This window comes from Urocitellus parryii, chromosome 12, assembly GCF_045843805.1.
Source record: "Urocitellus parryii isolate mUroPar1 chromosome 12, mUroPar1.hap1, whole genome shotgun sequence".
Taxonomy (NCBI): Eukaryota; Metazoa; Chordata; class Mammalia; order Rodentia; family Sciuridae; genus Urocitellus; species Urocitellus parryii.
In genome coordinates, this window is record NC_135542.1 from 71,802,399 (window position 1) to 71,823,396 (window position 20,998).

At 36.1% G+C, this 20,998-nt stretch overlaps 1 protein-coding gene across 31 annotated transcripts in view; it reads right to left on the reverse strand.

Annotated features, from left to right (window-relative positions):
- Nrxn1 (neurexin 1) overlaps positions 1 to 20,998 on the reverse strand; it is a 1,068,088-nt gene that overhangs the window by 656,521 nt on the left and 390,569 nt on the right. For all 31 annotated transcript variants that reach the window (XM_026385712.2, XM_026385711.2, XM_077792122.1 and 28 more), the window contains one exon: positions 1,845 to 2,146. In XM_026385712.2, the coding sequence (XP_026241497.1) occupies positions 1,845 to 2,146 (302 nt within the window). The remainder of the gene's footprint in view (positions 1 to 1,844; positions 2,147 to 20,998) is intronic.

The window sequence follows — 20,998 nt, forward strand, 5'->3', positions numbered from 1 at the left end:
TGACTACTAGACAGAAACAGACACAGCCATGTTCCCTTTGTCTTCCTGAGTATATCTGAGAGACGTTATAGAAGTCTAATAGGGATTCCAAGGCCTGAAAGCTCATCCACTGACCACTGCCGCCCTAGGCCCGTAATTGATCCCTCCCCCCACCCTGGCCCACCCCAGCCCAGCAAATTAGTAGGAATCGGTTGGCATTGCCCTACTACTCAATTTTACAGCATACAAGGAACTGCTCCTCAACTCCAAAACTTCCTTCGGTCATATTGATGGACTTTAGGGTCACAGTTTACTGCAATGAAACAAAGCAAAGATCCTGACACATAGAATGAGTAGAATGGATTTGTTGTTGTTTTTTTTTTTAATCTGTCCTGCCACACATGCACCCCGGCTCTGTAACTCCTATTTCCTTTTGAGCTATCAATTCACAGTTTATAGTTTTGTTAACCTGAGCAAAGGCAAATCTAGAAAGTGGGCTCCTCAAGACCCACCCTTCCTTCTGTGCTTCTCTCAAATGAGCCTCCGGTCTCTTGGTGAGTATCTGAGAGAAAAAAATTAAAAAAAAAGGAAAAACCAAAGAGACAGACTTATAGGAAACCTGTGTTTGGCAGCTATACTGATGGGGTGTGTGTGGGGGGTGGGGGTCACCATCTCCCAAGGCAGTTGTGAACCATGCAGGGTCCCTCCCACGTCAACAGACATCTCAAAGGTGTTTGGGGGGGCTCTCAAGAGTCTTTTCAGTGTTACTTGTCTGCTTTAACTAAACTAAACCTCCACTCCTAAAGCTCCCTTTTGCTCTCTAGCTCAGAGCTTAAGCCCTTCAGAAGCAGGAAAGAAAAGGTTAGAGAGTTAACAGCTCAGAAAGAGAAGGCTGTTTTAGTAAAGGAAAACCAGAGACATTCCGGTCATTCTGCAACTGTTTAGAGAAATGACAAATATGTTAGGGATATTAGTCTGAGATCAGCATGTACCGCAAAAAAATTAGTCACTGTCAACACTTAACAAAATGATACATTGTAATATCATAAAATTTCAAATTTTAACCAAAACTTATAATGATCAATATATAGATAATCTATTTGCTTTCATCTCTATATATACTGTAATAATATATCTCAGTTAAAAACATACAGTATATGTAGACCCATAGGTTTAGTGAAGAATCGGTATTGTCCTGGTATATAGCCTTTTGTAAGAATGTTTAAAATATAATCAAATAGAAATGGGCATCTAGAAGATGAACTGGTCTCTCCAGAATCATTTGGAATTTAACTTAAAGTGTCTGTGCTAAAAATAAAAAAAATATCTTCATAAAAAGAATCTTTGGAAGAGATATAAACCCCAAAAGTTATTTTTCCCCTCAGGGACTTTTCTTATTCCCATCTTTGGGGTGGGAGTGAGGAGGGAGGAGGGATTGATACAATCCCAAATTACAAACATTGTTTTGGTTTTTTTTACTACAAAAAAGGAACTGTGATTTAATGACCCCAATGTGCATGCTTCCAAATGATCACTATGGAAACTATAATTTAAAATCAAACAAACAAAAAATCAAAAACACAACAAAATCACACACATCACAGGAAGGGCAGGTCGCAGGGATATCCTTGCAGCCCTCTGGGAAATTGTCATATGTCACCTGTATCAAAATAGCCCTTGGGCCCCCAGAACTTTCTAGATATGCCCCTGCTCAAGTATGGCAGGAAGATTCATCTCAGGAGAAAAAGCTAAATTTTAAGCGACTCTGAGGAGCCCTGACTCATGTTGTTAGAGTTTTCAAGTACCACACACACAGCTGTAGCGAGAAACAAAGCCAGTTACTCTCTTATCCACTGCGCTGTTACCTGACGCAGATTCCTGGTGACTTTCACATCATGCCAGGCATTATCATTAAACTTTCCATTCACGGGCTCCACTAGTGCTTCAAAGGCCCCTGATCCCAAATTAATGACCAGAGAGACAGCTCCATTTTTCAGGGCAAGATTGACATAATCTGCTGATTTCCCGGTGTGAAGCATGAGTCCATTCCTCTGAAGGGTTTTAAAGGACAGAGTTATTTCATCGCTGCTGCTTTGAATGGGGTTTTGAGACAAGTCGTAGCAGAAGTATTCAGATCCCTTGAAAGTGGCAATGTATTCTTCTTTTCCTAGAGGAAAACAGATAGATAGATTCATAAGTAAAGGTACACACTATGCAGATCAGCAGATCTTAACAAAAACAATAACTAATCAGGTCCCAAATGAACTCTTTGCCTAATTAACATTCACAACAAGAGCCCTGTCAAAGAGTCCAATAGTGCTGTAGGTGGCAGTATATTTTTAATAAACCTCCTCAGCTTTTGGGCCATCAACTATAGTAGCAGCTAAAAGTGACATTCTTGAAAATTCAATTAATTTTTAAGTATCACTGCAAGAGCTCTGATCAGAAAAAGCAGCTCTGTGATCTCTCCAGGGCATGAATCAGGTACCATAAATGCATATTAGATGGTTCCACTGTGCTGGCACCAATGGATCCCAACATGTTTGCCACATTCTCTCCGTCTAACTGAGGAGTTATTTTAATTTTCAGTGAAACATTTATATTCAAAGATATTTTTTCAATGAAGGGCCACATATTTCTATCACTATGAGGCCATAACAAATTATCTGTTAAGGGGAAGGAAAAAAAATTATTTGATCTGGGGGTAAATATCTCCCATAGAGAATGTATATTCCCCCCTCCCATGGAGGGAACAGTAACAGAAAGTCTAATGGAGTCAGCTGAATCGTTAATTCATTCCCTGGTCTCATCAAGCAGATGGTAAGGCTGCCTTTTATGAGACTGGTAAGAATTCTAGCACATCATCTTGGGACAGCCTGTAAATGAAGTCTTAACATCTCCTGTGTATCTCAGTCTTTGCTATATTTAGGATTAGCAATGCGGATCCCACAAGATGCTACACAGATCAAACAGAAATGTGGTTCTTTGGAAAGAGCAGTCTTCTCCCTGATGAAGTGAGTTTAACCAAGGGAAGAATGTAAGCCAAAAGCTCCCTTGACTTGCTAGGCAAATGAGAGTGTGCCAAGAAAAACGAGATTGTATGGTTGGAAATCAGCTTGCAGTAAACTATAAACATAGAATTATAAGTGATAATGGAGAAATTTAATCTGTTCCACTGGTAACATAGTTTTGCTGTTATGGCCACTGGAGGGTTTGTATACCAGCAGGCATTCCACTCTGCCCCTGAGAACAGGTTTTTACTTCAGGACTATTTTCTTTGTTAACTCATATCTTGGAATCTGGGCTCAAATCAAGGTTTCAACTCCTCAGTGCCAGATGACTTGAGTTCCTGAATGAAGAAACAAGTCATAGTGGCCATAGGTAGCCGAGCCATGGTACTGAGTAAGACCATAAGTAAGCACTAGGGATGTTTACAAGGGATTGAACCCTGTTACAACAGTCACAGACTACTGGTAAATAATGAAGACTACCAGTCATGTCTAACACACAATGTTCTGAGTAAGAGTCATAGGAAAGACAGCAGGATCCATACCAGTGAGTCCCTCCCCTTCATACATTCAAACTACAGATTGTTCATGCTGCAATGTTAAAGTCTAGTACTGATTTGGAATAAAGAGTGGCCATAGCTAACCTCAATTCTATGTCAGAATGTTTACAGTAGAGGTGTCTGCTTCCCTGGTCAGGTCAATATGATCAAGATTAGGCACCAACACAACTAAATATAACTGTAATATGAGGGGGTGAGATGACCCAAGATATGAGTTTAGATTGCAAGTTGGCCACTTGTTGTGACTGGGAGCAATTATCTTCCCAAGTTCTACTTTCTGAAACTGGTGAGTGATACTGAACTTTGGGGATTGGTATGAAGATAAAATGAGACGTCAGCACAAGCATCTGGTAAAGCTGACGAATGGCAGATGCCTTTCTCCTTGTCTACTTAAAGGGAAAAGTGTGATAAATGATCTAAAACAAAGAACATAAGCCATACTAATGAAATCCAGAATATGCTCTTTAAGATCAGAAACAGAAAAGGATTCCCACTATCAAAATTTCTACCCAATACCATATTTGGAATTGCAGCTAATACAGAAAGACAAGAAAATATATGAACAGTATAAAGATTATAAGAGATAAAAATAACATCATATTAGCAAATACAGTTGTATAAACTGAAAGAACAAAATGATCTACAAATATCACTTGGCTTAATAAGATATTTTAGAGAGATTGTGGGGTTCTATATTGTGGGGATAATCAATGTTTTAACATATATAAGTAAATCTATAGATTCAATAAAATTCCAATAAAAATATCAATGAATTTTTAAAATTACTGTGAAATGTTGATTCTATAAGTTCTATAGGCAAAACAAAGTGTGTAAAATAACTAAGATATGCCAGAGAAAGATGAAGCAAATTGCCTGTATAAAGATGGACATTTATGATAAAATTGTGACAATTAATAGTATACATTAAGAGGAGAATAAAGATAAGCTAAAATACTCCTAAGTACATGAAAAATAATTTATATTGAATCAGACATTGCAGATAATGAGCAAAGGATAGATTTGCCAATAAATGATGCTGAGACATCTGGTCATCTAGATAAACAAAGTGAAATTGGATCTTTATATCGTTGTATCACAAAAACCAATTCTATCTGGATTAAGGATATATTTAAAAAAACAAGCATGTAAAGGCTTAGTAGGATTTATACAACAGACATAAAAGGTACTAAAGGTATTAATAAATTCATCCACATTAAAATTAAGAAAATCTGTTTTTCAATAAAGAGTAAGAGGTTATATGAAAAGATGAGTGCAAACGTTTTCATTTCATATTAATTAATAATGTAGGATCTGGCAAGTACCCCCAATAAATCAGTATGAAAAAAGACAAAGGGAGAAAAGGAAAAAAGAATTGTTGAGAATTTCATAGAAAAAAAGATAAATGTGGCCTATGGATAAATGAAAAATAATCAATCCTACCAATATTCAGAGAAAGGCAAAAAACAAATTATATACAGATTGCATATCACAGCCACAAAACTGACAAAAATTAAAAAGAAAATATAGAAAGATTCCAGATTTTGGCAAACCCATTGATGTTCATTCTTCTCTACCGTTGTTGAGAGCATGGACAAGATAAAAACTGGCCAGCTGCTCTGGGCTCCGCTTGGCCTTATGCATAGTCCCATGGTTATTTGTCAGAGGATAAAGAATTTGTGGTCTCAGTCTTTAGAAAAGCATCAATAAAGATACTATTCTCTAGTGTCTTCACTCATTTCTCCATACTAATTGTTCTGTTTTTGATGATAAGTCATTATGAGGATTCTGGTTTATCAATATATACATACATCCTCCATGATGAGACCCACTTTTCTAACCATGACATTTGTAATAATTTATCCTCCTACTGAATACTCAGAGCAGATCTCTGTGCCAGTGGAAGCATTACAGACCCTCCTCCAGCTCAACCCCTGCATTTCTGTTATTAAGAAAATGAAGCCCATCAGGTTTAAACAACTGTCAATTTCATAAAACGTGCCTGTAACAGAGCTGGGCTACCAATCCAGTTTCTGTCTGATATGCCAGGCCCCCTGTAGGAAGGTCAGAGGGTAGTGCCAGATAGCATTCAGAAAGCTAGGGGAAAACATGACAAACTATGTGTTTGTAGTAAGAAAATAATAATTATGTTTAGTCTACCTGTTTAATAAGGCAGGAAAGCATATAATATATTCAGAAAGCATCCACTTAAATAACTGAATAAGTTTTGGGAATTGAAGAGGTTTGGTATATTTAAAGGCTGTAGCATTTTATCCAAGAGACCTCATGCCATTACAAGTCTGTGTAACTCAGAATGAATTATTAAAAAAAAAAAAGAAGAAAGAAAATGATTTCTTTGACAGATAATGTGGCAGAGCCAGGGGGAGAACACTACCCAGAGTTGCACTTCATTAGGTCATGAGCTCTGAAGTGTATGAGTGTTGATGTATTTTAACACTACATTTCCGTTACTTTAAAATGAAAATATACCACATATGTTGTTTAATTACAAATTTAGGTAATTCACATTTGCATTAAATGCAATTACATGGTTTTAGAAAAATTTACATTTTGTAATATGCAATTATCTTAAAATGCCATAAATGATTCATGAAGCTAAGCAGGAAAATATTTTTCCTTGTTCTCTTTCATAAAAGAACATACATACTACATGAAAATACAAAATCACTTTATTTTCTATAGTATAAGAGGATTATATTGTTTTGAGCTCTTTGCTACCTTAACGTTTTTGTCATTAAAATTTGTGCCATATCATAGGCAAATGCCAAGGAGCACAGTGAAGTATTTATGCTTTTATATGGAGCTCTTAATGAATAGGTCTATGTCAATTTTAAAATGCAATTCTTAAATACCTTATATGTGTTAAAACAATAAAAATGAAAAATAAATTAGACCCACAGCCATGCATATGTCAAAAAATACTTACATCCAAGATACATAAAGAACTTATACAAATTAATAATAAAAAGTTAGACAATAGGAAAAGTAGAAAATACTTGAGCACTCTTAAATAAAAGAACATCAATGTGAAAAGATATTTAATTTCATTAGTCCTCAGAGGAATACAAATTAAATCATAATGAAATGTGATCATATTCCACCAGAATGAGTAAAATGAAAAAGACAAAAAAAAATTCAAAGAGTCAGTGAGGGTGGGGAGCAGTTGACACTCTCATAGAATGTTAGTAGGAATAACTTCAGGAAATTGATATTATCTTTTAAGGCAGAACATAGGTCTAACCTATGAATCTCACTCATAAGCTTATATATAACAAAAATGCATATATAGATCATCAGGATAATAATATACCAGAATGTTTGTAGTAACACCCTACATAATAACCTCAAACTGACCAGTACTGAAATAATAATTCATGGTAGAAAAGATAAACAGATTGAAGTAGAGTCAATCAATGGAATATTAAACAGCAGTGAGAATATATGCTATACAATTACTTGTAGATATATGAATAGATCTCACAGTAATAATGATGAGTAAACTTCATCCCATTTTGCAAAAATTTAAAAACAAGGCAAACTATGCTGTCGAAAATTAAGGTAATAGCTACCTTTTGTGGAGATAGTAAGGAAGGACTCTGTGGTGCTAGTAATATTCTGCTCTGGATTTGGTTGTTAGCTATAGGTATGTTCACAGTGAAAACAACTCATTTAGCTGTATACTTATGATATATGCACTCCTTGGTATGTTTACTGTGTAAATATTAAATAATCTGAATGAGCACAGACAGAACTAACGTGATTATTCTCTCCTGATCAGTAAGATGATATGAATAAGACACTGTTTTTATTAATGCTACGATTATAAGTAAAAACTAATCACAGTAGTAATAATTTTAATTGTCATGATTAAAAGCTTTTTAATGCATATTAATATCCCTTAATATAATTTGATCTTCATATGAACTTCATAAGATTTAGAAAACATACATAGGCTGAATGGATGTAAAAATTATGTTGATTAATGGACTGATATCAAAATGAAAAGAGTCCTTGAATAGTGGCCTGAATAAATGTATCCCTTCTCATACTGGAATCACTGATTTCTGCTTCATAGGAAGGACTATTAATCAAGAGATTGAATGGCTTCCCAAGTTGATATAAAAATTAATTCTTAAGATAAGGCCCCTTCTTTTTTCCTGAGCATGGGGCACACTCTTATGAATTTGATTTTACGTTTCTATAGTCTCCAAGTTCACTGAACTTCAGCAAATAATCTATAAGCAACTTACCCTACATTTGAAGGACAAGGATGCCCATGGGCAGAAAGAGGGCCCATTGTCCCCATTGCATGAAGAATGTCTGTTTTCTTGCATTATTATTCTTGATTGCTTTTCTTTTTTCATCTAATCCCAAATAACACAGATCTGTAAGCCTTCACTATAATTGTGAATTTCTAAGATTATTTTCAACACAAAAGACCAAAAGTCAATAAATGAAAAAAATATATAAAAAATAAAAACACTTGAATGAAAGATGTGATTCACTTATTTTTTCTTTTTACTTCAGAAGAAAATACACAAGAACATTTTACCAAAAACATCCTTGAAAAAACAAAGGTACACACTTGAAGTTTACATTATTAAATTAAATAGTAAGCCTGGGTGTCTTCAGACTATAAAGATCAAATAAATTTAGAAAAACAGAAAAGTTTTTCTACTGAAACTCATGCCAGGATAAAACTTCAGTCCCTAAGAAATTTACCAAGAAGTCATATTTTATTTGCCACAACCCTCTGTAGTTTAGGAATTAAAATAATCAATGGATTACTCTATCAAAACAGTGTTACTTGAAAGGGAGAGTAGTTCAGTCCTTTCTTAGATTTTCAACTGACACAAAGTTATAAAGCATTCTGAAATCCTTAAATATGATTCAACCTAGTAAATGATGAGGTTAACTTCTACTATTTGGCAGTAAGAAATCATGTTTTATAAAGTATCCATTCAAGGTTTTACTCACATTAGATAGACTCTGAAGCAAGCAATTTGAAAATAAATGGCCAAGCTTCCATGAAATAACCCTAAGGTAGGGGTAAACTCTTGATGATACATTTGAAGTCATCAAAAAAGAAAAGCTGGGGTTGTGGTCAGTGGTAGCATGTTTGCCTTGCATGCATAACGCACTGGGTTTGATCCTCAGCACCACATAAACAAGTAAAATAAAGGTATTGTGTCTGTCTACAATCTACAACTAAAAGAAAACAAAAAAGAAGAAGAGTAAAGAAGACTTACATATTATTTAGTCCAATGTCCTCATTTATTTAATAGGTTGAGGGCCCAACAGCAAAATTATAGTCATAGCTACTGAGTCGAGAGCCAGAATATAATCCTTGCCTGCTTGATTCCAGTCTCAGACAATTCCTTAATTCTGTGGTATTTCATGATATGGGTCTTTAATCCATGACCAAAAACTAAATGAGGCTTCAACTTTAGTATGATTTTCTCCAAAAGAAAACATGACATGACCCTATCATACAACTGATTTACATTTGCTTAAATAACCACAAGTGCTAACACCCAAACAGGAGATGGTGTGCCTGCCTGGACTGATGACCAGTCAGTTATACAGAAATCATATGGTCCACAAGCAGGGCAGTGGACATGCACCCTGGCATTCATAAGGTATGCAGTGTCTGAGCCTGCCTCAGGCTCAAACCCCAACGACAGAATCTGTAAAAAAAAAATGCCAGCATCTTTTAACCTGAAGGATATCATTAACACAATCCAAATGAAAACACAGTTCTTACAGATTCTCTGTAAAAACATCTGAAATCTCTGGGTGATAATTAATGGTTATTTAATAAAGAAGTAAATGATAGGAAAACAATTTTAATCATAGCAGATTTATGGCTATTCTGTCTTTATAGACAATTCTCATTTATAAAATGGATATGGTGTACATTTCAAGAAGGAAATCACTTTGTTACCAACTTAGGGTAATCTATACTAAACAATTTACCCATTTAACCAAGTTCCAAAGAGTATACAATTTATGATTCTTCCTAAAATCAGAGCAATACTGCCTTTAACTCTAAAATCTATATTTAAGTTATCCAACAATTTTGGCCATTGAGTAAACTGATCTAAATTACAGAATTTGATTTTTAAAAATAAATGCAAGTAATAGCATCTTGGAAAGTAAAAGCAGAGTGGCAGAGAACTTCATATGGAAAGCATCATGTAAAGTAAAATTGCTTTAAAAACATGATCTCTTGTGATATGCCATTCTGACTATGGCCGAGGCGACAAGGTCATTAGCATGACCTGGAGCTTGTGAGAAATTAAGGATCTCAGAACCCCTCCTCAACCTTTGATAAAGAATTTGCACTATGATGTGATCTCCTGGGTGACTGTAAAGTCAGGTTTGAGAGTGCTACTGTTAAACAGATACTTACATTGCTGCAATTTATTCTTTAAGAATTGTAAGGAATTTTTTTTGGCATCTACTATTTCAGAGTTAAAGAAAAAATATATTGATATCATGGCATTTTTCTAAAGGGATAGACATCCAGCTCAATTACTTTGCATCTTTTGATTGGAAAAATAAGCCTAGGGAGGGGAAAAAGCAATGGAGAGAACTGATCAGTGTGCAGTTATGTCAAATATCTATTTAATATGCATCCAGCAGAGAGTCCAGTCTTTGAATTATTAAAAGTAATCTCTGATTTCCTATTCTCATCGTGTTTCATCTTTAGGTAATATTACAATAGAATTCTCTCTTGGTTTGGAAACTCTTCTGGATGAATGTAACGGGTGTATATCTCTTGGTACAGTCTAACAAGTCATCATTGTTAGTGAATGAACTTAATAAGTTTCATGTAACTGCATTTATGATTCTTTTGAGAAATATCTTTGTTCAAACTCTGCTGAAACTGAAAACAATCATGCATTCTAGATGTGACCAGACTCAATGAACACTGATGGAGTTGAGCTGCAACTTTTCCACTTATTACAGATAAATGAACTTGGAACATTCTAAAATTAATAATACCTAGCAATGGAGAATATATGTACTGTTAAGTCAAAGTCTACCATGCTTAAAACAAGAATGGCAATTTCTTAAAAGAAAGAAAGAACTAAAGTTATCTTCATATCCCTGGTATCTTAAGTAGAGGAGGAAGTAAATAAATATGTAATGAGTATAATAAGGAACTATGTGGGGATGGGAGAAGATGTATTTATGTACCTCCACTCACCCCCTTGCTTGACCAAGTCTTTGTGATTTATTTTTTCAAATGTTAGATTGCTAACCCATTATTAAAATAACACAAAATAGTAAGTTTGAATACATTAAAATCAGTATAAACCGTGAAGAGATAAATTATAGAATACCATTCTTTGCACTAGAGAGAGAAGAGAGGAGAGATGCTGGAAAGTCATGGGCATACCTCTGATCTCAAGACAAAATGACTATTGAATTCAAAGGTAACCCATGTAAACATCTAGTAGAGACAGAGATTGATATTCATTCAGGCACTGTTCATTTTTCAGTTATAAATCAGATGTCCACAGTTTGGAAACACTGTTTTAGTCATTAAAATGCATCAATAAACAAGGCCCTCAGGGTCTCCATTCTCATCAAACTGGTGAGAGAGATAAAGCCATAAACAAGCAAAAACCATCATATGTGATACTGAGCAAGCAGAAGTGGGTCATTAGAGTGTGACAATGACTAGGGCAGCCTGATTGATTTAGGTAACTGGGAAAGCTCTCTTAGAAGATGATAGTTCAACTGAAACCTGAATGCTGAGAAACCACATCTGAAATTGCAACCTTCTAAAATAAGAAAATATTTGTTCATTCTTAAAATAGGGAAAAAAAATCAGTGAGCACTGAGCTTAGTGAGGCAGGCAACATAGAACAAACAAGATGAGAACAGAGATGTGAGGTGGGGCTAGATCCTGTAGGCCTTCTAAATCTTGGTCAAATTTTAGGACTTTATTCTGTACACAATGGAAATACGTTGTTGTTTTTTTGTCATCTGGGAAGTGACATGACTTAATTTAAATACAAAAAGATAGGTCTTTTTTGTGTGGAGAAGTTACTCTGGGTAGGTAGGGGATCAGTAGTTAGACCAACATTTATGAAGTTATGGATCACAGGAACATCAGCTATATATAGTCCTCATGAAGTCATAGGCAAATAATTGATCACCTTAAAGTCTCGAGTTTTTCATCACTAAATGAAAGCAATAATACTGACATCCATTTAATAGAGTGCTTATGAGGATTAAATAAGACAATCTATGCAATAAGTTCATTAAAGATTCTCAATTATTGGGTATAAATATGAAGGAATATTTATTATGGATGTATTAGAAAACAGTCACTGTTTTTAAACATGCATAGTTACTACTTTTGCCCATATTTAAACAAACTCTTAGGCAGAATCATTGTTTTTTGGTTATTGAAAACTTAGGCTAATTTAATGTTTAAACTGAGATTTGACTTAACTTTCATGCCTCATAATCTCACGGTTTTTATTTGTGGAGGAGGTGTAGTATGACTTGACGCATCACCCCTCCTTTGGAGATGGCCCTTTCAAATTTTACAGGGGTGTGGAGAAGGAGATGGAAGAGTAAATACAGTGGTTAATCCTATAGTCTTCCTTCTTTTGGCTGTACTTGTTGTTCTGTTTTATCCTCACTGACCCTAGATGCCCTTCTCCTGGGAGACTTCATAACATCTGCTTGCTATAATTCATTGTTCCAGCAAGTGCCCTTTTTGTGAGTGATACTTGCCAGATGGTTCATGCCAAAGCCCAATGGGGGTGTCTGCTTGACCAAAAGAATCATAGGCATCCAGCTACATCATATGTGAAGGTGAAGGCTACATTCCTGCTGGCCCCATCCATTCTTCCAGTTTCCTTCTTTCTTCCTCAGGAACTTCCATGGCCACTTCTGCTTCGACCCAGCTTCAGCAAGCTTGGTTCCTACAAAGTCATGCCCATAGAGGGTGGCATGCCAGCTCTCCTGTTTTTCAGGCATACTCAGTTTCTACACCTGATGCTACCACAGGTTCTTCCTTCGGTTATCATGGCTGAAGGAAGCACACTGTTCTGTGAACAGTATGTTTTCACAGCCCTTGACCTGGCAATTCTCTTCTCTCTGTTCATTCATCCCTCATTGCCTAGGTACAGAAGATGTGAGGTGAGGAATTGGCAGTGTATTTGGAGTTGTTAAAAAAAATCAGTTTTGATGTCTTCTAGTTAGTTAATGCTGATGGAGATAACAGCCAGTTTGGGGAGGTTCTATTTATAATGAGGGCCATTCATATTCTTGTTTCAGAGGGCACCAGCAACAATTTTATGAGAAAACTTCTCATTAAACATGCTGTTACATATATTAAAAAAAATCATACCGGGCACATGGTAGACAATTAATTAATGTTGGCTCTCATGATCATGATGATCATCATTATTAAAATAACCACTGCATTTTAAAGGATGGCCCAAGAGTTTTAAAAAATTAGTATTACCACATCTTTTATTACCCAGGATATAACTAGGACCAACACCTTAAATCTAGAAGTATTAGGTTAGTTATGGTTCATAAAGTATGAAAGAGATGGAAATACTGTCAACAGAGAAAAGGAAGAAAAGAAAATACAAGTCTTTATTGGTGGTTTGATAATTTTAACAGGGTTGTAACTGGAAGACCTGCCAAATAATTTTGATATTTTTACTTTTTACTTCTTCTTCTTCTTCTTCTTTCTTCTTTCTTCTTTTTTTTTTTCATTCTCTCAGGAAACACTATTCGGCTAAGTATCCTGACACCTGTGCACTGGTTTCTCCTCAACCACTTTTCCATTCTCTGCCTTTGGCCACCCCACTTAGCCACCCTGGGCCTCATTTTCCTCCCTGGAAAAGGGATGGAGCTGGACTAAGTGATCTCCAGTGTGATCTTTCCATTCTAAAACTCTCTGCTTCTATAACATTCTTGATTTATGAGCCACTGTTTCATCTATTCATTCAATAAACACTTACTCGAGCCCAACTCTGTGCCAAACTCCCTCCGTTCCTGCTGATAAAACCAGGTGAAATGCTAGAGTTAAAATGACTTTAAAGATTTCTGCTGGATGCTGTTTTTAAAAGGAATTTTCCATGGAAACCTCTACCTCCTTGGGATTCCAGAGGTAACTCTCCTCCTATTCTGTGAGGACTTAAAAATTCATAAAAAATAATCTGACATAGGAAGGTCTTTAATTCAAAAGGATACTTTCAATTACTTGTCTCCCTTAGCCCAGAAAAAAACATTCTTCAGTGGATTTTCTGGGGTGTCAGAAGAATGTTTTTGATGGTTATTTTTTTTCCTCCCCATTTAAGGTACTTTAGCATATAAATACAATTTCTAGAAAAATAATATATTTTAGAAGAAGTCTAATGTTATTTACTATACATCTGTGTGAATTAATTACACTTGTTTCTCAAAAGTATGGAATTAGCAATCAACCAGAATTAGTATTTTCCTATAACTAGATCTCTTAATGTGGAATTAGGAGCCCCAGATTCAGTTCTCCATATTATGCTTGGTGGCCAATTGCCATTAAAAAGGAAACATAGCTGAATCTGAGTTGCTTTTAATACAATGGCTATAGTGATCCAGTCATGCCACACTTTATGATTTTTGAAAAATAAGACCTGAAGTATAATGACATAATTATTTTATTATTATCATATTATTTACATATCAATGTTATATAATCTCTCCTCACTCCTTCTATCATACCTGCGCTGAAAACATCATAAATAAATATTGTCTAACTCAGTTTTTCCCATCCCAGTTTATTCATCTAATTTGAGTACTGTTTTCTCAATTATCTGAAGGATGGTATAAAACTAGCAACATTCTAGATACATTGGGCAAAAATTAGTTCATTATATGTGATGGATGCCTTGGTGTTTTACTTCCTTCCCATTTCCAGTAGAGCTTCAGTTTTACTGTAAAGACACAGAATGTATCGGAAGGATTTCTGAGGTGTCTCACTGAACAGAAGGAATTGTTAAACCATCAAATCTTGGCAAAGAAATTCCTTTCAAATTCTCAATTCTTCAGTTGCCTCAACTGGCATAAAAAGTCTACTCCAGGATCAGTCTTCTGGTTAGGAATGAAGGGAAGGGACATAATTATAAACATGGACATGTGAGAGGACAGCCTGGTCGTTCTTCAACACCAGTTGGTAGGGGGACCCATTATTAAAAGAATGCCCTTCCTAAAATGTAGAATTATTGCTATCTCCTTTTTAGTTTTACCAATACATTTAAATATTAGGAGTGCAATATAAATAGTGAACTTCATCTGATTTGTAACTAACTTTATTTGGACTGTGAAACTTTAACAGAAATCTCAATGAATTGCAGAATTGTGAACTTTATAGTTGGAAGAGGGACACCCAAAAAAGATTTTGAGGAGGATTTCTCTGATGTGTATGGCTAGGCACAGGTAAACTGGGGTAAGAAGTTGGATATCTTGATCAGTTGATACCAAACAAGGATGACCATAAAAGTAAACTGGAAAACCTCTAGCCATATGTTTTAGTTTACTAATATTGAGTTGAATCTCTTGATGTTTCACTGTTATGTTTTAGTTCCTAGTTAATTCCAAGAACCAGTTTAGGTTGAAATTTGATGTGGTTATTTTGGTTGGTTTGGGTTATTTTTGTGTGTGTTGTTTTTGTTTTGATTTGATTTTTTTTTTGATTTTTGGTTTTCTTTCTTTCTTTCTTTTTTTGTAAAGTACTACACCTTTCCTTGCCCTTCCATTTCCCAACAAACATTGAACAAAAGAACCCATTTCTCAACAAACATTGAACAAAAGATGTAAAATTAAATGATGAAAACATATAGAAAAGAATAGGAAATGCAGAGCACATTTCCACTCTTCAGGTTGGAAGCAAATAGACTAAAGAACATTCATTCTGTCCAGACTGAATAGCACTGCCTCTTGAATTAGCAGCCATGATTCATAAAACATCCATTCATTTTTCACAGTGAGAATTCTCCCTGGTCTCAAGGACAGGACATGTTACACATTCACAGAGTATACATGCTTTTTTTGTTTCCTTTTCTATTTGTTATGAGTAAACCAAAATCCATGTGGACACAATTTTTTTCTTTTAAAAAAATCATTACTCTTCACTCCACATGGAATATTTGATATATTTTAATCCCATTCTTGAAAGAAGGTGCTCCACTTCTGTTACCATACTGCAGGTCTTCCCTCCTGATAATTCATAAAACTATAAATGTTAGACCATCTAATTTAAGAGCATTCAAAAATGTCTTAATCGATTACCCAGGCCTCATATACATAAGTTTTCTACCTACAATGTACTCTTCTATTGTTCATAAATTAACATTATTCTAAATTGATTTCATAATCCACTAATGGTTCAACACCCAAATATTGAAAAGCACGATTTAGTGCAGCATTTTCTGTTACAAATAAGAAAACACAGTCCCAGAGACATGAAGAGGCGTGGCAAAAGACTTCTGAATACCTTGGACTAAAGTTTGGATCTCTGTCTCCCATGCTCTTTCTACTATACTCTGCTGCATTTCTACTGCTATTCTCAATACCTTTGAATGAACAGAGTAACAGTTTCAGAATAGAAGAAAATGTTAATTTTGAAGACTATAGGACACTCTATTATCATATCATCCCATCAAAATTAATTTTCTTTCTAAAATACCTGAATTGTGTAACTTTCAAATACATAAAATTATAGCTTCATATTCTTTCAAATCACCAAATAATATTGTTTTTCTCAGTACAACCTCAAAGTGAAGTAATCATTTCAACTATTACTTCATATTTACATGAATTTGTTAAGCTTATCAACTTCAAAACTTGTTTTTTGCAGCTTCTTGATATATATTATTTTAATGAAAATCTTTGATTTCTATGTTCAGATAGCCTTACTTTGAAACATATTATGCATTTTATTTTAAATTGACAGTATACATCTTGTGGACAAAGTCTGTATTGTTTTGTAATAAAAATGAAATTAACACCACAATCTTGAAAAGAAGCTAATGATTGGCTGATGCCAGCAACAACCACATATGACAGGCTGAGGTGATGTGATTAAAATGTCAACTAGTCATAACGGTTGTCAAGTTGGTGTCAAAACAAAATCTCCTAAAGAGGCTGAAAGGCAGTGACACCTGAGAGGGAAGAGTGGAGGGAAAGAGGAAGTACTGGGAGCTCAAGTGGGGCAAATTGCACCCCATGCATGTATAATTATGTCAAAACGAACCCCAATATGAAGTACAATGCATTAATAAAAACCAAAAAAATCATAATGCCTGGATCTAGCCCCCACCTCAATATATATTCTAATTTAACAAGAAACTTGGTGGCCTGGGCATGGGAATTTTCAGGAGCTTTGTAGGTGATTTTAATGTGCAGAAATGGTAGTGAATTCAGGGTTCAGAGATACACGACCTAGGCACTTAATGGGTAATAGTTTGACTCTATTAATTTAGTTATGATAGTGTAAAAAAACTTTGGTTCTTTTAGGTAATTCCACCTTACATGTGACCTGACTGTGTATCATGTTGCCCTACATTTGCCTAGTGCTTGACTAACTACAGAGCCATCTAGCATACTTTCTTTAATTAAGTAGAAGCACTTAAGTACATTTTCCCTTCTCTCCTTCCGGATGCATGCATGCTACTTTATTAGACCAACCTTTAAATGCATCTGATCTCAGATCACAGTTTTCTTTTTAAGGGCAATCTTTACATAAAACCACATGAATGAACACCCAACTCCCTCAGAAATGTGAACAGAAATGCTGACACCACACATCTCCTTCCCAAAGGAAGTATCATCTGAGTGGTAATGGAGAGCTGGAATTGCTGCCAACTTAGACAATCACATTTGTCCAAACTCTGAGAAGTCCTCCATTAGTTGAATTCAATTGTCCTCAGTTTTCTTGAATTTAAATATGCAGCCAATCTCTAAAATTCATGACACACAAAAATGTATAGGTTTAAGTATTTTGACAAAGAAGACAAATGTTCCAAGTCCTTAAAAAACTGTTTTTCACAGTATTCTTTAAAAGAATAAAACCTGAAGCAACCACCAAACTCAGTGGAGTATGCTTATAGTCCTCCACTTGGGAGGCTGAGGCAGGAGGACTGCAAGTTCAAGGCCAGCCTCAGCAACTTAGCAAGAACTTGTCTCAAAATAATAATAATAATAATGACAAACAACAACTCAAAAGGACTAGGCATGAAGCTCTGGGTTAGAGCAACCCTGGGTTCAACCCATAGTACCCCAAATCAACCATCCAACAACAACAACAAACTAATAACAACATCAAAACTTAAAGCAGATGAAAAGTACATGGAAGCAAAATATCTCACTATGAACATTAAAAACAAGGATTTTACACTCTCAGGAGAAGGTCGTGGAAGGCAGTCCTAGGATAAAATAAATAAAGACAGACACAGAACAAGAGCCTGTCCCAAAAGTTGGTGAGAAGAGTGGACACCCCATCCATCAGTACCTTCCCCCACAGGCTCATCTTTCTTCAATAAGCTTGCACATCTGTGCAATGCCGGCTAGAGTCTCAAGTGTCTAAGATCCTTTCCTTCTACTAAAAGACCAATGTTCCAAGGACTGATTTTTTTTGCTTTCTTTGCTTCTATACCTTAATAAACAAACAACTGGCTCAGGATTTCCAACCAAGCCAAAGGCTGACTAAAAGGCTCCGCACAAAAACTTTTAAATAAATTTCTGCTTGTAATTTTTTTCACATGCATTTCAACTTGAAGACAAAGAGTTTCTTCCCGTTTCCCTCATTTCCTGTTGATTGTTTGACTAATTAAAAAGCAGGCTCTTTGGATGCTGTAAGGAGAGAAACTGGAAGAAGGGGCAAAATGGGTCAAGACTGAATGTTCCTGGCTCTGGCAATCCTCCTGATTCCCTTCAGTGAAATAAATCCTTTATTCTTCCTCTAGCTCAGACTCTAGGAAAGCACAGAAGCAGCCCTTCAGCCTTCTTCCTACCTAAGGTCAAAGTCCTTTTTTTTAACACTTGGCATGTAACCTAGAAACATCAGACTTCTGTACAAAATGAAAACTTTCACACTTCCAAGCTGTTCATTCAGCAGCGATCTATGGTCTCTCCATCCTGCGGGTCCCCTTAGTGAATTTGAGGCATCTCTTAAGGGAAAGGAGTTTGAAAGCTTTGAGGTTTTCTTGGCGACTGAGAAGAATAATTTGTCTTCTCTTGGAATAAGATCACATTCAGCAGAAAAGATCTGCTGTGCTCAAGGTCATGGATCTTGGCTCTGTGGATATTCAGTTATTCAGCAGAATAGCCACTCCAAGCCTTCAAAGCACTTTTGGATGCTGCTGCAGGTGTTGCCTGTGGAGATCTCTGACAAGCAGCTGGATTCTGCATCTGCATTTCCTCTTTTTGATGTTGTCCATTGTTTTTCCTGAAATCCACATCCCTATACTTATGTAACATATGCAATCTTAGAGATTTTTCAGAGAAATGCTACCACAAATTAGGATGTGTATATGCATACACAAATAACTAAACACTTGAAGAGGGAATTCAAGGCGAAACGCATTTTTAAACTGATGTATTTCGAATTTTAAAGTTGTGCAAATCAGCATTATTTTAGACTCTGTTGCTTACAAAATAAGCCATGGGAACCCTGGGTAAATAATTAGTTCATTAACTACAGAAACATATTAACGACCTACTATGTGGGCAGCTCTATGTTAATTGTGTTGCCAAAAGCACAGATGAGTTAGGGATGCAGCTCACAAGATGTTCACAGCATATAGGGGATATTAGGCCATAGAAATTGAAAGTCAAAAAGGTCATTTCCAAAGTGTAAAGATACATTTCATCGAAAAGATAAAATTTATATTACGTCTCTTGTCTTTTCTCCATAGATATGTTTAATTTTTATTCATTAATTTAAAAACCCCACATGAGTGAGGAAATTCTTCAAGATGGTGTACAATTTTTGGTCCTCAAACTTTCAATTTATGGTTTTAACATCGACCCATGATTTTTGCCTGAAGCAATCACAATTGTGATGACTGAAAATGATTATTACTAAGTTTATTTTCTTTCTTTCAAGGTCTGATGAACTCTGACATCAGGCTGGATCAGTCGGGCTGCACCTGGCCTGTTGTGTCTGTCTTTGCCTCCAGAAATCCTCATTATCATCTTTTATCTTCTCCAGAAGGTTTGGCTTAAAGTCCCAACAGTAGAATACACTCCCAGGAAGAATGAAGAGGTTTAGAGCCCAGGCTGATGATTCCAAATATGCAGGATTTGAGTATAAGTCCACCACATTCTAGTTTGAGTTGCTGGTGAAGCAGAGACCATTGGAATTTTCTGTAGAATAAGCCAAAGTGATTTAGAGATCTCTCCCCACAATAATTTCTGAGTGTGTCTCCAGCCACATAACGGATGATGCTGACCTTCTAATCCTGGACCCCTGATGCAAGTGGTAGGACATCTTGGCCAAACTGAGTGTGCAGTTGAGTTCTGCCTCTCACCTGAATAAGACACTGATCTTTCTTTTGCACATCCGTTTTACCCAGTACAAGCTTCCTGCCTTGCTCTCGGGGAGTCAGCCTTGTTCTTATCTTCTCTTAAATACCTTTTAAAACTTTACAGAGATGTTTAACAGGAGATGAGGGAGAGCAGAGGGTGAAACATACTGGTAATGTGTCTACCATGTAGAACCCTGCCTACTTCCACTAATGTCAAAGAAGTCCTCTGTTTGTGAAGGAGACTGGTTACCATCAATGATGTTACCATTGTACTTCAAATCCAGAAGATTCCCCAAAGGCTCACGTTTTTAAAGCAGTGCAGCTGTGTTTAGAGGTGGGGCTTGTGGAAAGTGAATGGATCTTGAGGGCTCATTTGGTGGCATTATTTGCCTTCTATACCTTCAACCCCATGTCAAAGATCTCAACCCTGGCCTTGTTTGAAGGATTCATCAGGTTCCCTTTTTCTCTATACACAGCATCTAGATATTCCATTTAAAAACCAAATTTGGACTCTCGATTTAGGAACTCTGATTGTCTTAGCAAGCTGTCCTGTGGAATGGATCGCAGGGTAGCAGTGATTCACGAAGACCCTGATGAGGGTGTGCTGCTGAGAGGGGCTGGTCGGTGTGCAACGCTGTCTGACCTGCACTTATGAAGCCAGATTTAAAGTTAGGTAGTCAGTGTAGTTAGGTAAATCGGGTCTAATACCGAGTGAAATCTAAAATGGAGGCCATGCTGGGAATGACTCAGGGAAAATGCAGGACAATTCATGGAATGTCAGTGAAGTCCCGAAAAGGCCCTATGCCAAAGTCCACCTCAAAGAAGTGTTAATGAACAGCCCCAACAGATTTGGAGATGGCCCATCCTAGAGAAGTGATAAGCCCAT